This window comes from Macadamia integrifolia, chromosome 13 (assembly GCF_013358625.1).
Source record: "Macadamia integrifolia cultivar HAES 741 chromosome 13, SCU_Mint_v3, whole genome shotgun sequence".
In the NCBI taxonomy this organism is placed as follows: domain Eukaryota; kingdom Viridiplantae; phylum Streptophyta; class Magnoliopsida; order Proteales; family Proteaceae; genus Macadamia; species Macadamia integrifolia.
In genome coordinates, this window is record NC_056569.1 from 216,864 (window position 1) to 229,359 (window position 12,496).

General features: G+C 38.6%; 2 protein-coding genes and 1 non-coding gene across 4 annotated transcripts; 2 read left to right on the forward strand and 1 right to left on the reverse strand.

The window, feature by feature from the left end:
• Nucleotides 1-1,827: 1,827 nt before the first annotated feature.
• Nucleotides 1,828-7,798, reverse strand: LOC122060251 (protein MCM10 homolog). 2 transcript variants are annotated; one of them, XM_042623450.1, is made up of 11 exons: nt 7,534-7,794; nt 7,238-7,418; nt 7,046-7,120; nt 6,719-6,956; nt 6,515-6,639; nt 3,950-3,983; nt 3,819-3,865; nt 3,514-3,654; nt 2,729-2,793; nt 2,550-2,622; nt 1,828-2,387 (listed from the first exon to the last, which is right to left on the reverse strand). In XM_042623450.1, exons 1-11 carry the CDS (start codon nt 7,634-7,636, stop codon nt 2,252-2,254), a joined length of 1,218 nt encoding a protein of 405 aa, XP_042479384.1. In that variant the 5' UTR covers nt 7,637-7,794; the 3' UTR covers nt 1,828-2,251. The 2 variants fall into 2 exon arrangements, with proteins under 2 accessions (XP_042479384.1, XP_042479385.1); XM_042623451.1 differs by lacking the exon at nt 2,729-2,793 and having other exon boundaries at nt 2,261-2,387; nt 7,534-7,798.
• Nucleotides 7,799-8,938: 1,140 nt separating this feature from the next.
• Nucleotides 8,939-9,865, forward strand: LOC122058687 (phytochrome B-like). Its single transcript, XM_042621349.1, has 2 exons — nt 8,939-9,212; nt 9,302-9,865. The coding sequence occupies exons 1-2, from the start codon at nt 9,183-9,185 to the stop codon at nt 9,743-9,745; spliced, it is 474 nt and encodes a 157-aa protein (XP_042477283.1). The 5' UTR covers nt 8,939-9,182; the 3' UTR covers nt 9,746-9,865.
• A 2,293-nt stretch (nt 9,866-12,158) lies between these two features.
• On the forward strand, nt 12,159-12,230 carry TRNAP-UGG. The gene has a single exon. It is a non-coding gene; the product is annotated as a tRNA-Pro (tRNA).
• The last annotated feature ends 266 nt before the right edge of the window (nt 12,231-12,496 follow it).

The following is a 12,496-nucleotide window of genomic DNA, read 5'->3' on the forward strand; positions in this document are numbered from 1 at the left end:
AATAGAATCTAACCGGAAATGATGGCATCACTCAAGGCTGAATCCTCAACCAATTGGAAATCCTCACCAAGTGTCATGTGGCCTTGATTTCAAATAAAACGGGAAAATAGAAACCGAAAAATCAAGATCAAATATAATTTGGTTTAGTTTCAGTTCTAGTTTGTCTTGTTGGTGAATTAAAATTGAAATCAAATCAAGCCGGTTGACACCCTTAGATATAGCTTGCTATAGAACTTGGAACCATGTTTCAAGGTTCAAGTTTCATGAATACACTAGTACTGTGAATTGAAGATATTAACAAAAGGTTTACCAAAAAAAAAGAGTTTATCAGAAAAGAGATTTGTTCTTGGGTGGGGTGGTGGTTAAGCCATGAATTGAATAAAACACAACCCAAATGTAAAGCCCAATTGGCAATGCTATAAAATTCATGAACCGCTAATCAAGGGAGATATGTTCCAAAATAGGGGGGCAAATGGGGAATGCTATACCAACCCCATGTGCCCATGACCAACCCCTTCCTACCACTAATGTACTAAATTCAATTTTTATTCTTTATTTTTCATAGGTAATAGATAGGCTTGAGACTTGAGATTCCATGACTCTAGATGAGAACCAAAAAGAAAAGGAAGAATCTTCCATTTTATGCTCTGTTTTCATATGGTCCCACTCAGAGAGGCTGTGCAACGGCCCATACTGGATAAGTGCATCTTTACCCTGCCTATTGGGCTCCCACCTCTAGAGGCTGTACATAACAAGACAAGAGAGGGTCAATTGTTCTGTTCAAAAGAAACCACCCCCCACCACCGAAAAAAAATAAGAGATCATTCTTACAGCCTCCAACATCAGTAGTTGAGCCTGGACTGTTGGAATTTAATGCAATAGAGCAGAGATGAATCAATGGAGCTTTCAGCTTTGGATGGAAGAACTTGTGTGTTGGAAAGAAAATTCAACCTGGGGTCTTGTTAAATTGATACCAGAGGGGCACTAGGTCAGGTGGAAAGTGATAGGTCAGCACATCTGAACAGTTCATTGCCAAAATTTGGTTTAGATATTGGAGTATTAAGTATTGGCTTGGTCTGGTTAGGATCAGATTTTTATCTCCCCTATAGATTCAGATCTGAACTTTTTGGAGTACAATCCAGAGGCACAAGTCCCTAAGTTTCCAATCCCCCCCCCCCACCCCACCCCACCCCACCCCACCCCACCCCAATAAAAAGTACTAATTAAAGTAGCCAAATGGGTTGACACAGCCCAGGTCTTGTGAATTTCTGTATTAAAGCATCTGTAAAATTTCCATATGCAACACCCATGACCCACCCAAACCCCAACCCCCAACCCCCAACCCAAGTATTACAATGGTATGATGATAAAATGGACCTGCCAATGTTTATGTAACAAAATTTCAGCTTTTAACAATACTTTTTTTTTTTTTTTTTTGTCATGAATTAGAATGCTCAAGAAACAGTTAGAAACCAAATGTTTACCATAAAAACTTAATCTTCTAAAGCCTTGCTTTGAAGAAACCAAAGCCAAAATGATAAAAATGTTGAGCACTATAGACCTAATGAAGGATGGCTTCTATACCACATCTTTTCCATTTAATGTCAGAACGGGCTTCAAAACACCACACACACACACTTGTGCATAACCATATACATGAGGTATAACGAAATTGTGGAGAGATAAAGTGTAAACAAAAAAAAAATTTATTAGAACATAGTAATTACACATGCATGCCTGTAATCACGCAGGATGATATAATTGTTGAGCCTTATCACTTATCAATCTCATTTGACCAAAGAGATGCTATTTCAGAGTCAGAGACAATGGAAGAATCATGTAGGCACATGACATTGATTTTGTTCTCATAAGAGAGATAAAAGTTGATATTGTTTACATGAATAGTCTGGTCATTTCCTTGTTATACAAGCACTTCAATAGAGAGATTTCCCAAACAGAAACAAAGTGTAGTCAGAGAATCCTATACAACTGTCCAGAAAAATGTCAAATATATAGAGAAGGAAAATCTCCCTCACCTAGGAAAAAAATCAGGTGTCTGAGAAGAAAACCATTTGAGCGTTCAAAGAAGTTCAATTCCTTGGAACTTATACCAATGACGAGACACTAGCATTGGTTTCCTGCCCTATGAATCCAGTTGGAGAAGGTTGTCCAACGAAGGAAAAGGCGCCAAAGGATGCATGCAGTAACGACTTTGGCACAGTTATGAGTAGTCAACGAGAACTTGCCACCCTCAACCTTCTTCGTCTGAACTAACAATATCCAATTCAATCATCTTTTCTGAAGCCTGCTCAGTTTTCTTTCTCTTTGTCTCTGGTTGTTGATTTTTTACAGAGATAGTTGGAGCCAGCTTTGCAGATGATGATAACCTGAAAAGTAAATACAAAACCTTAGAAGAAAGAAACCAAGAGATCATGAAAGTACAAATATGTTCAATATGCACACACATACAGATGGACAAATCCACACCTAACACACAATCAACATAGATACCATTGTATAAACATGCAACAGGAAATAAAATGATCAACCTTTTCTCTGGACAAGCCTTTAGATGATTTGGCACTTCTGACACATTACTTGAATTTTTTGGGTGCATTTTGCCTGTGATAAAAAAAAATTTAAATAAATAAAATAGCAAAAGATTAAGCTACAAAGTTTGCATAAAATTGCTGTGAACATGACCAGCAGATAGGAAAAGATCATATACCTGTCACTTCTGCAAGGAATCTTATTCCTTGTGAGTGGGTATTAGTTGTCACTTTACTTGCATTACTGTTCATTAGTATACAGTAGCCAAATATTATCAACTTCTCAAAAAACAAAAATATCATTTAACTTCAGTGATAAAAATAAATTAAATGGCCCATATACATCACATGACAGATAGTATTAGTCATTTTGCGAAACTATCAGTTACAGAGTTGCACAGGCAGCCACAAAGTATGAATTCAATTCCAACAAGGGAGAGAAATTTTGCAAACTAAGAACCTGTCAACCTTGAACAATATTAGAAATCAAAAGTGTTGCTCATAAACTATTGATATTGGAATATTAAAGAAATTTTTTATTAGATCTCAGTGATGTAATAGAGCCAGGGCCAGCTGTCAAGGCCATAGATCCCAACAGAAAGTAACCACTTTCGGAATTTTAGCAAAGAAAATTAATTAAGTAATCTCCGCACTGAGGATGACATTTGACTACACAGAGATCATCAAGATCAACAAGTTTATACTGATAGAGTCAACCTATTGTATCAATAGCCATTACTAAGGAGTAAAGACATTAAAATACTGATTTTGGCAGAAGTCAATTCAATCAATGGCCTTAGTTACATAACCTTGGTCCTTTCCGTCAGGACTTTATTCCTATATTCTGGTCTCGAAACTGTTCTGGTTACACCAGATAACAACAATTACAGGAGAAGATTATATATTTTAGAAAAATGGCCAAAAGCAATCAGTGAATGTGTAAGCTCAAAGTTCCACAATAAACCTTAAGGCCTTTTTCAATCCCTCCACAGACAATAGCTTCACTGGTTGCTTGGACTTTTTAACATTTGTTTTGTCACCAAGAGGATCCACCAAGTAAATCCCTTCCGCATTAAGGGGATCTCTGAAGGCTGTTCTCAAGTTCCTGAACCAATATCATAAATGTCAAACACCACACACAAGGTGTATAGCACTTCTTACTTTAAAAAAAAAAAAAAAAGAGAAATTACTGAATTTGCTGCTTCATCCAAAAGATAAGGAAACAGCACAAAACCAAACACGCTCGACATGATTCAATATCAGACTTACCCTCCCTTGAGTTCAGAACGCACAACCGTATATTTATTGTATGTTTTCTGGCAAAAATGCACAACAGAGGATCTGTTTAGTTGCTGGTCAAACAAGTAGCATAAAAGACAGTATTAAGCAGCAATTCTTACCGACTTATGGTATTTGCAATAGATCCCATTACGCCTGAAAGCATAGAATGGCTAGGTAAGATAATTTTGACCTCTGATCCACTTGTTTACAACACACAAACCAAATAATCTCATTTTCCTTCATTGCACCAAGAAAATATGTAATATAATTTTATAATGAGCTGGAACTGAAAATGGCTAACTTTCCATAATCAAATGAAGAAAAAAGGCAATCACAAGCTTGAAGGTAAAAGAGTGAGGAAAGCAAAAATAAATCCTTAAGGGTTTTTCAAACACATGAAGTTTGTTCCACATGAGCCCTAGTTTTATCTAATAAAACCCCAACTGTTCACAGTTAAAATTTCATTTCAATGGACCTTTTGCCTAGGGAACCGAAATGGTTCAAAAATTCAGGTCTAACTACCCAGTGAATAAGCAAAGAGGCTACAAAAGTATATATAATAGATATGCTATAGACTACCTAGAACATGCCCAATTCAAGTCCACTATTTTTTTCTTATTTTATATTTATTATATACTTGAATTGGACCAGTCGGGTCGCCAGTTATTGAAATACACTCCTTGGGCCAAAAAAAGGTAATGGCTTGCCAATGAATCAAGAATGCATTGGAGCCAATTTTGTCCCAAATTTCCTTTTCAATAAGGTAAACTCCACGAGATGGCTGAAGAAGCCAACTTTTTTAAAATATGAAAGAAACGGATCAAAGCCAACAAGTATCAAGTTGTCAAAACTAATATTTCTGTCCAAATTTCCAAAATTGAAACAAAATTCACAGCCAAGGTTAAACATGTTCACACTGGATGCTAGATATTAGCTATTTAAAATCTTTCCCACAGCACAATACATGACCTTAATAATTATCACTGACACCATGTTAACCTATAAGAGAAGTTAATTAACTAATGTTTAATTAATTATTAATATGAGATAAAGAAGTGTATGTTATATAACAGTTATCAATTTCCTTTGCAAATGCTAGCATGAGCTACAATGTTACTTTGGACAACCCAAAACAAAAGTAACTTTCGCCAAGAAGATATGTAAAATTTTGAATTGCAATCTCTCTTTCTTCCTTCTCATAAGAAGCATGGCCCTATCATGTTTCTCAAGGACTCAGATATGGCCAACACTGATCACCCACCACCACCAAAACATCCATCACAAAAGTGAAAATTCTACAACTAGCACAGCACAAAGACAGAGCAAACAATTATACAGTAAAACAGGATTCTTTCAATTACTTGAAGAGCTACCAGATATTTTCCCCAACTAAGAATGGAACAAATCAGCGGAGGCGGTGACAAAGCCAAGTGCACTAGAATGTGTTGTAAGAGTGACACATATTTTCTCAAATGGCAAGATGAGAGGATGCAGAGTATAGGTTTGTTAGTTCATGAAACCAAACAAACCCACAATCACACATTGATATTTTCTGCAACATCAAGGAGTCTTATTGCCTATTTCTTTTTACTAACTTGGTTAATTTTCATTTCAACCTCCATTACATTACTGTGGAAAACTTTTTTTCGGGGGGGGGGTGTTACTGGAACCATTGAATTCAGAATATGGTAAAGTAGCTCCTTGGTGGGGAAATACCCCTTTGATGGGGGTCGCAATGGCTCTACTTGTAGTAAGATATCATTTCATTGTTCCTAGTAGATCTTTAATGCTAATTGGAATAAGCCATGATTGCCAAATGTCCATGTTTTTTATATTATGCACTACCCACCTTAGGCAGCATAGCTTTATATAAAAAACCATTGTGAAATACAGTCCAGATACCAACTTCCATCCCACTGTAGATATGATTTAAAAAAAAAAAAAAAAAAAAAACAAATAAACAATGGTTTTAGATTCTCGAAATCCTCAGATAGATCCAGGAACTTCAGACTGTAAAAAAGGTCGTTACCCAATCTCAGTGCACAAAGGTTTCCCGCACTTAAGCAAGGTTCTAGGAGGGTATATAGGTAGACAGCCTTACCCCCTGGTTCCCAAGACTCGAACTCGTACCACTGAGTAGGCAGAAAGAGCCCTTTGCCATTGCTCCAAGCAACGACCCCTGGAACTTTAGACTGTAACTACTATTTAAATTTGTAAATAGTAGATCACATTCTCAATGCAAGTATATGAAAGATATTTTCCCTTTTAGATAGTGAACATCTCCCATTCGAATCTACTAGGATGGTTGAAGCAGTTATGTGCTTCAAGTAACTTGTTTAATAGTTTGAATGTTGAATTCTAAATGCAATGGGGTGATTTAGATTGATCCTAGCTGGACATTGAAGTACTTTTATTTTAGGTGATACTCAACCAACTAAAGAAGGAAAATTTTGCTATCAAGATGTCTCCGGCCCGTTATGATTAAAATTCAAATAAGAAACATCAAAACCATGATATTTTAACCACTAAAAGATGATCTTACGACTTTCAGAAAGCCATAAATAAATATATGTTATAGAAATTTGAGTGAGTGAGTGAGTGAGTGTGTGTGTGTGTGTGTGTGGGGGGGGGGGATGTAAAGATTGTTGATTATATAAAAACTCAAAGCAATATCAGCCACATACTTATTTAAGACAACCGTGCAAGCCATCCCGTCCTTTCTCTTTCCTTTGCAAACTACGTAATCCACAGAAGTTCCCATCTTCAAAATATGGTTGGCCGAAAACAAACTGAGAGAAAACCCAGGGTCCTATCAAAAGATAGCTCAGTTTAGGTAAGTCCACAGTCTAAAAGACACGGAACTTCCACCATCGTTTATCAAGTTTTACCTTTGTATCCTTGCGTACACCAGCATTGAAAAATGCAAAGACGGTTCCTAACATCTCGTTACAGTTCTTCGTGTAAGCATCCCCAAACAAGAACACTGGAATTGTGTTTTCATCCAAACACCCAATTCTCCATATACAGAAGTTCTTCCCAGTGGAGCTTACTCTCCGATCCCCCTTTTCAACAAGAACTCCGACAGTGGCCCAACAACCAGAAAGGTTATCACTGACAATCAAATTCCTGATAACTCTCAGAGTGTTAGTCCACCAATCCATTGCAATGGTATACATTGTTCCATGAGAAAAATCAAACTAATCATCGCTATGCACCTTATTGCTGGCAACTGAACAAAACGAATATCAGATAACTGGTTGCTCAGCTCTGCAGCTGATACCAAGGGCATCCTGAACAAGAAAAAGAAACATGCAGAGACAGTTAAATGGGGAAGAAAAGTCCAACAACCCATTTGGGTACAATCTACTGGGACGGTCGTCTTGGATTCTAGTTGGATTAAAACGTACCGAAACCGCAGACCCGAGAATTTATCGACCTCAACATCATTTGAGTTCTTAGGTTTGCTCAACCTGGAAGCTTTATCGACGATGTTAGGTTCATCTTTAAGGTACTCTCCGACAGAATCTCTGAAGACAGACATGTCAGCCTTCCGGACCCGCTTGGGTGATCCATCGTCGGACAGGTAACCTGCAATCAAAAGACATGGACATGCAATCTTGTAACAGTGTAGATTCGTGAAAGAACGGAAGGAAAAAGCAGGTGAGGGTGAGGATGAGGGTGAAGGTGTAGAAGAGACAGATGCCTGGTTCCGCCGATTGAAGGGTGGAAGGAGAAGCAGGTGGGGTCTCCAAAACCCTATCTTGAAGAGAGAGAAGGAGATCGAGATCGTCTTGGTGGGTCGACATGGATTTCCTCTCCCTCTCACTCTCCGCTGCTAAGAATAACTATGAATCTTAAGAAATCAAGTCTGATCCTTTTGAAATGTATCGAGGCCCTCTCTCGCTTTAACAGTCGTAGACGGAGACAGACTCCTAAGGAAATAAAGAGAAAGGGATAAGACCTTTTCCTTCCCTCTCCGTGTGTAATGTGGAGGGAGTTTTGAAATTTAGAGGGAACTCAGATTAAATGGCGGGAAAAGGATCCCCACGCGCGAGTGTACAGAATTGCCATTCACGCTACCTCGTTGATCCAGTTGTTCTCCCGAGCGCCCATCGCCTAGGTCTTGCCCATAGCTACCTATGCGAGCACCATGTGTCCAGTCGGTGATCCAACAATTATTGGTATCTTGTTTTCCACACCTTTGTCAGTACCTCCTTCCTGTGCCTTTTCTCAAAACTTTGGATCACTGCCTAGACATGTGACACTCACCCAAATAGGCAAATAACTATGAACCCACCTGAGTGATGAGTAGGGGTGTCAATTCATGGCCCGACCTGATTAAACCGATCGGGACCGATCGTTTATAGACCGGCCTGGCCCGAACCGTTTAATAAACATGTCGGGCTTGAGCCCGGCCCATTTATAAATGGTCGGTCTCGGTTTTGCTACTTGGACCGTCGAGTGCCCGACCGAGACCGGCCTATTGTGCAGCTACTTGGCCCGACCCTTTAATGATTGTAGAATACCTATTTTACCCCCCAAATTAAATAATAAAAAGTAAAAAATAAAGACATGTTCACATTTTAAATAAGGGTAATTTACAGCGCCACCCCTTGGAGAATGCCATTATTATAGGGACACCCCCTCTCTTTCACCAAATTAAACTCAGACCCCCTACCGTCAGTCTCTGTTAAGTGATGCTATGAAATGACATTTTAACCCTTATAAGTAAAACACCCTTATCTTATTATCCCAAAAATACCCCTCTCTTCACACGTATACCGTTTCATTATCTCTGTATCACTCTCTCTCCATGGCGATGCCCTTGAAATTGCAGGAGTCTTGAGCTTTCCCTTCATTCTGATAATAGCTATCGAAGGCATAAGAAGGAAATAAATCTATGCAAAAAGTGCAGCCAAATTAGGGAAAACAAAGACAGAGAGACGAAATTCTTACCAAAGCTTGTAAATCCTGAAAACCGAACAATCAATCCATCCCAATTAAGAACTATGATCAATACATACAAGATCATATAAGGAGGGGAAAACCAAGACAAAGAGACAAGATTCATGCCAAAGCTTCCAAATGGATTACCGATTTCGACGAGACAGAAAGAAGCTCGAGAATTGAGACCCATTGGAGATCGTCATCCACCTCAGCCACAGAAAGAATGTAAAAGCTATATAGTCTACAGAGGAGAGAACCCTCAAAGAGAAAAACTCAAAATGGCTTCAGGTAGCAGAGCAACTAATGCTCACCAAACCCAACCCTTAGGGGGAAGCAGCGTCAAATCCCAACGAGGAGACTCCAAGAGCAAAGCCATTGCTCAGTTCACTGTAGACGCCCGCCTCCATGCCATCTTCGAACAGTCCGGCGAGTTCGGTAAGTCCTTCGACTATTCCCAATCCATTAGAACCTCTACCCAATCTGTTCCTGAACAGCAAATCTCTACGTACTTGTCGAAAATTCAGAGGGGTGGTTATATACAATCCTTTGGCTGTATGATCGCCGTCGACGAGTCTACCTTTCGGGTTATTGCTTACAGCGAAAACGTCATCGAAATGCTCGAACTTAATCCCCAGTCAGTCCCCATTCTCGAGGAAACTCAGACCCTTACGGTTGGTACTGATGTCCGGACGATTTTTGCACCATCCAGCTATCATCTTCTTGAGAAGGCTTTCGGTGCTCGGGAAATCACGTTATTAAACCCTCTATGGATCCATTCCAAAAGTTCCGGTAAACGCCGCTGCTCTTCACGGAGATCGATCGCCGTTGCTCTTCACGGAGATCGATCGCCGCTGCTCTTCACGGAGATCGATCGCCGCTGCTCTTCATGGAGATCGATCGCCGCTACTCTTCACGGAGATTGGGAATGGGTTAGGTCTCAATTTGGGGAACAGGGTATAATACCGTAAATGGGTATTTTAGGTAGTTAACATTTAGAAAGGGTATTTTGGTATTAAAAGAAAAATATAATAGATGACATCAGCATATAAGGTATATTCCATAACAGTGACTGACGGTAGGGGGTCTGAGTCTAATTTGGTGAAAGTGAGGGGGTGTTCCTATAATACTGGCATTCTCCAGGGGGTGGCGCTGTAAATTACCCTTTAAATAATGGTTATATTTGGTATCATTTATTGATTTATTGATTTATTGTCATTTTTTTGGGCTTGCATGAGTGGCCTGGAATATAAGAGCACATTTTAAAGAGGGCCCATTTAAAAATCGGTTAAAGCCCGTTTAACATTAAACATGTTCGTAGCCCTCTTAAGGCCCGACTAAAGCCCGATTAAGGTAGCCCGATTATAGCCCGAGGCCGACCGACCAAATATAAAGTGTACCATACCCTCAATGACTAAGCCCGATTAGTTAAATGGGTGGGCACGGTGTAACCTTTGAAAGTCTTCACGCCCGATTAAGCCGGACCGAAACCAAACCACCCCGATCGGTTGACACCCCTAATGATGAGCACTTAGGAGAAGAGTCAAATCCTGTTGGCGAACGACCCTCAACTAGAGAGCATTCTTTTCTATTATAAAAAGTTGCTTTTGAATTTGGTTCAATTCACACAGTATTGGGCTACGCTTGGTTGGCTAAGCCTGGCCCAATAAAGGTCCACCAGTGTTGAGCTAGGTCGGGCTTAGGTTGGGCTTGGGTTGAGTTAAAAGACCTTAAGCCAACCCGGCCCATTGACACCCTTAGTTTGTATATATCAGTAAGTATAATATCTTGTCACCAACGATGAATAGAAAAATCTTTTCACTCACCATGATATAACTCTGATATTGGACTACTAGGGGATCAATTTCATCATTAAATTCCCACCCCCTGTTGTATGTGGTTGAATATAATCCTCCCGCTCCAATCCAATCTTCATATATTGTAGCCTAAGATGTTCTCTATTCACTTTGTATAAAGGAAAACTTGGTCCTTTCAATAATTTGACCCTTTTTTTTTTTTCTTTTTAAGTATTTGATTGATGGGATTGAGTTCCTTGTCTTACCGCATAGCATGCACTAGTCTCTCTCTCTCATCACACAATAGTCAATAGGGGACAAATATGTCAATTGTTAGGAGGGAGGGGAAAGACACAATGAGGCACATGTGTGCTTACTACACATATTGTAGCAATATTGCTCACTCATAATATGTAATAGTATCATTAAATTCACGTGCTGGTATAGTGTACTACAATTTCTTTCAAGAAATCATGAGGACCTTGCAGAACCGTTTGATCTTCTTGCTTTGATTTCCCTCCGATTTGGTAAGAGGACCCTCTGTATCTTCAAATTTATAAAGAGAAAAAAGGAAAATATATGCATATCTTCAATATACTATGTTTTCGCTCATTATATTGTAGGTTTAGGGTTAAGGTTTTGGCTAAGGTTTTCGGTCATTAGATTGTATGTTTAGGTTATGTTTTCGGTCATTATATTGTAGGTTTAGGTTCTGTTTTAGGTTATGTACGCTCGTTCCTTCTTCTCTCTCTTGACTCTGTGCTCTGTCATTTGGATGCTCACAAAACCACAATCCCAATTATAGCAGAACCTCTATTTCTTAATGAAATGTCTCTTGCAAGAGACTTATCAAACAAATGCAAGCAATCCCATTTGCAGGAGTCCATATTCTACCTAGAGTTCATAATTTGACTGTTAATTGCATGAGTAGAAATCTAGCTGGCGTGAATCGATCGGAGACTGAGCTTCTTCTTTACCTGGATTTGGTTGCAAAGGGCGATTTACCAAGGTATCGAACTTCACCTTCTCCAACGATTCTCTCTTTTATGAACAATCTCTATTTAATGGGTATTCAACTCTAAAAGGGTATAATAGTCCTCTCAACTCAATACTATCTTTACTAAAAGAGTATTCAAGTCTTTTAATGTTTGAAATTAATAGAATATTCATCCCATCAACTACAAGGGATGGGGGCATAAATCGCTCAAACCCTTAGACCCACACGTAATTTCGACAAACTACAGGGGAGGGGATGTAATTATCACTAAAATATATAATGCATGTTTTTTTTTTTTTGGAGTGTGGCTCGAAAGTAAGGACAAAAAAAAATTAATTTTATAGGATTTATTTTTATTTTTTTAGAGAAAAAGGATCCTCCATACTAGTGTGATTTATCATTGTTAAAATTGCAATGGAAAATGAATGGTAGATCAATTCATTTCCCAGTTTTCCACTTTTCAAGCAAAGAAACCAATTATAGAAATCGGACTCTTGAAGATAAATTTGAAATTCGAGTAAATGTTTTGAATCTTGACAATGTGATGTAATATAAGCCAGAGATTTTATTTTTTTAGTTACATACAATGTAGGGTGTTTGGTCTAGTGGTATGATTCTTGCTTTGGGTGCAAGAGGTCGCGAGTTCGATTCTCGCAACACCCCCTAACTATACATTTTCTTTTCATTCCTAATTAGTTGCCAACATGTACCTTATGTTCAATGTTCACCTTGTTTTAACTTAAGTCATGTTCTCAAGCTTCTTCAAGTTCTAATAAAAATTTAATTTAAAATTATAATATGTTTTAGCTCTTTATAAGTATCAAATGTTTTCTTTTCTTTCTTTTTGGGTCAAGGATAAGCACCAAAGGCTATCAGATTAGAAATCAATCAGGATGACCTTCAATGCTAATATTTCAATCTCATTTGTA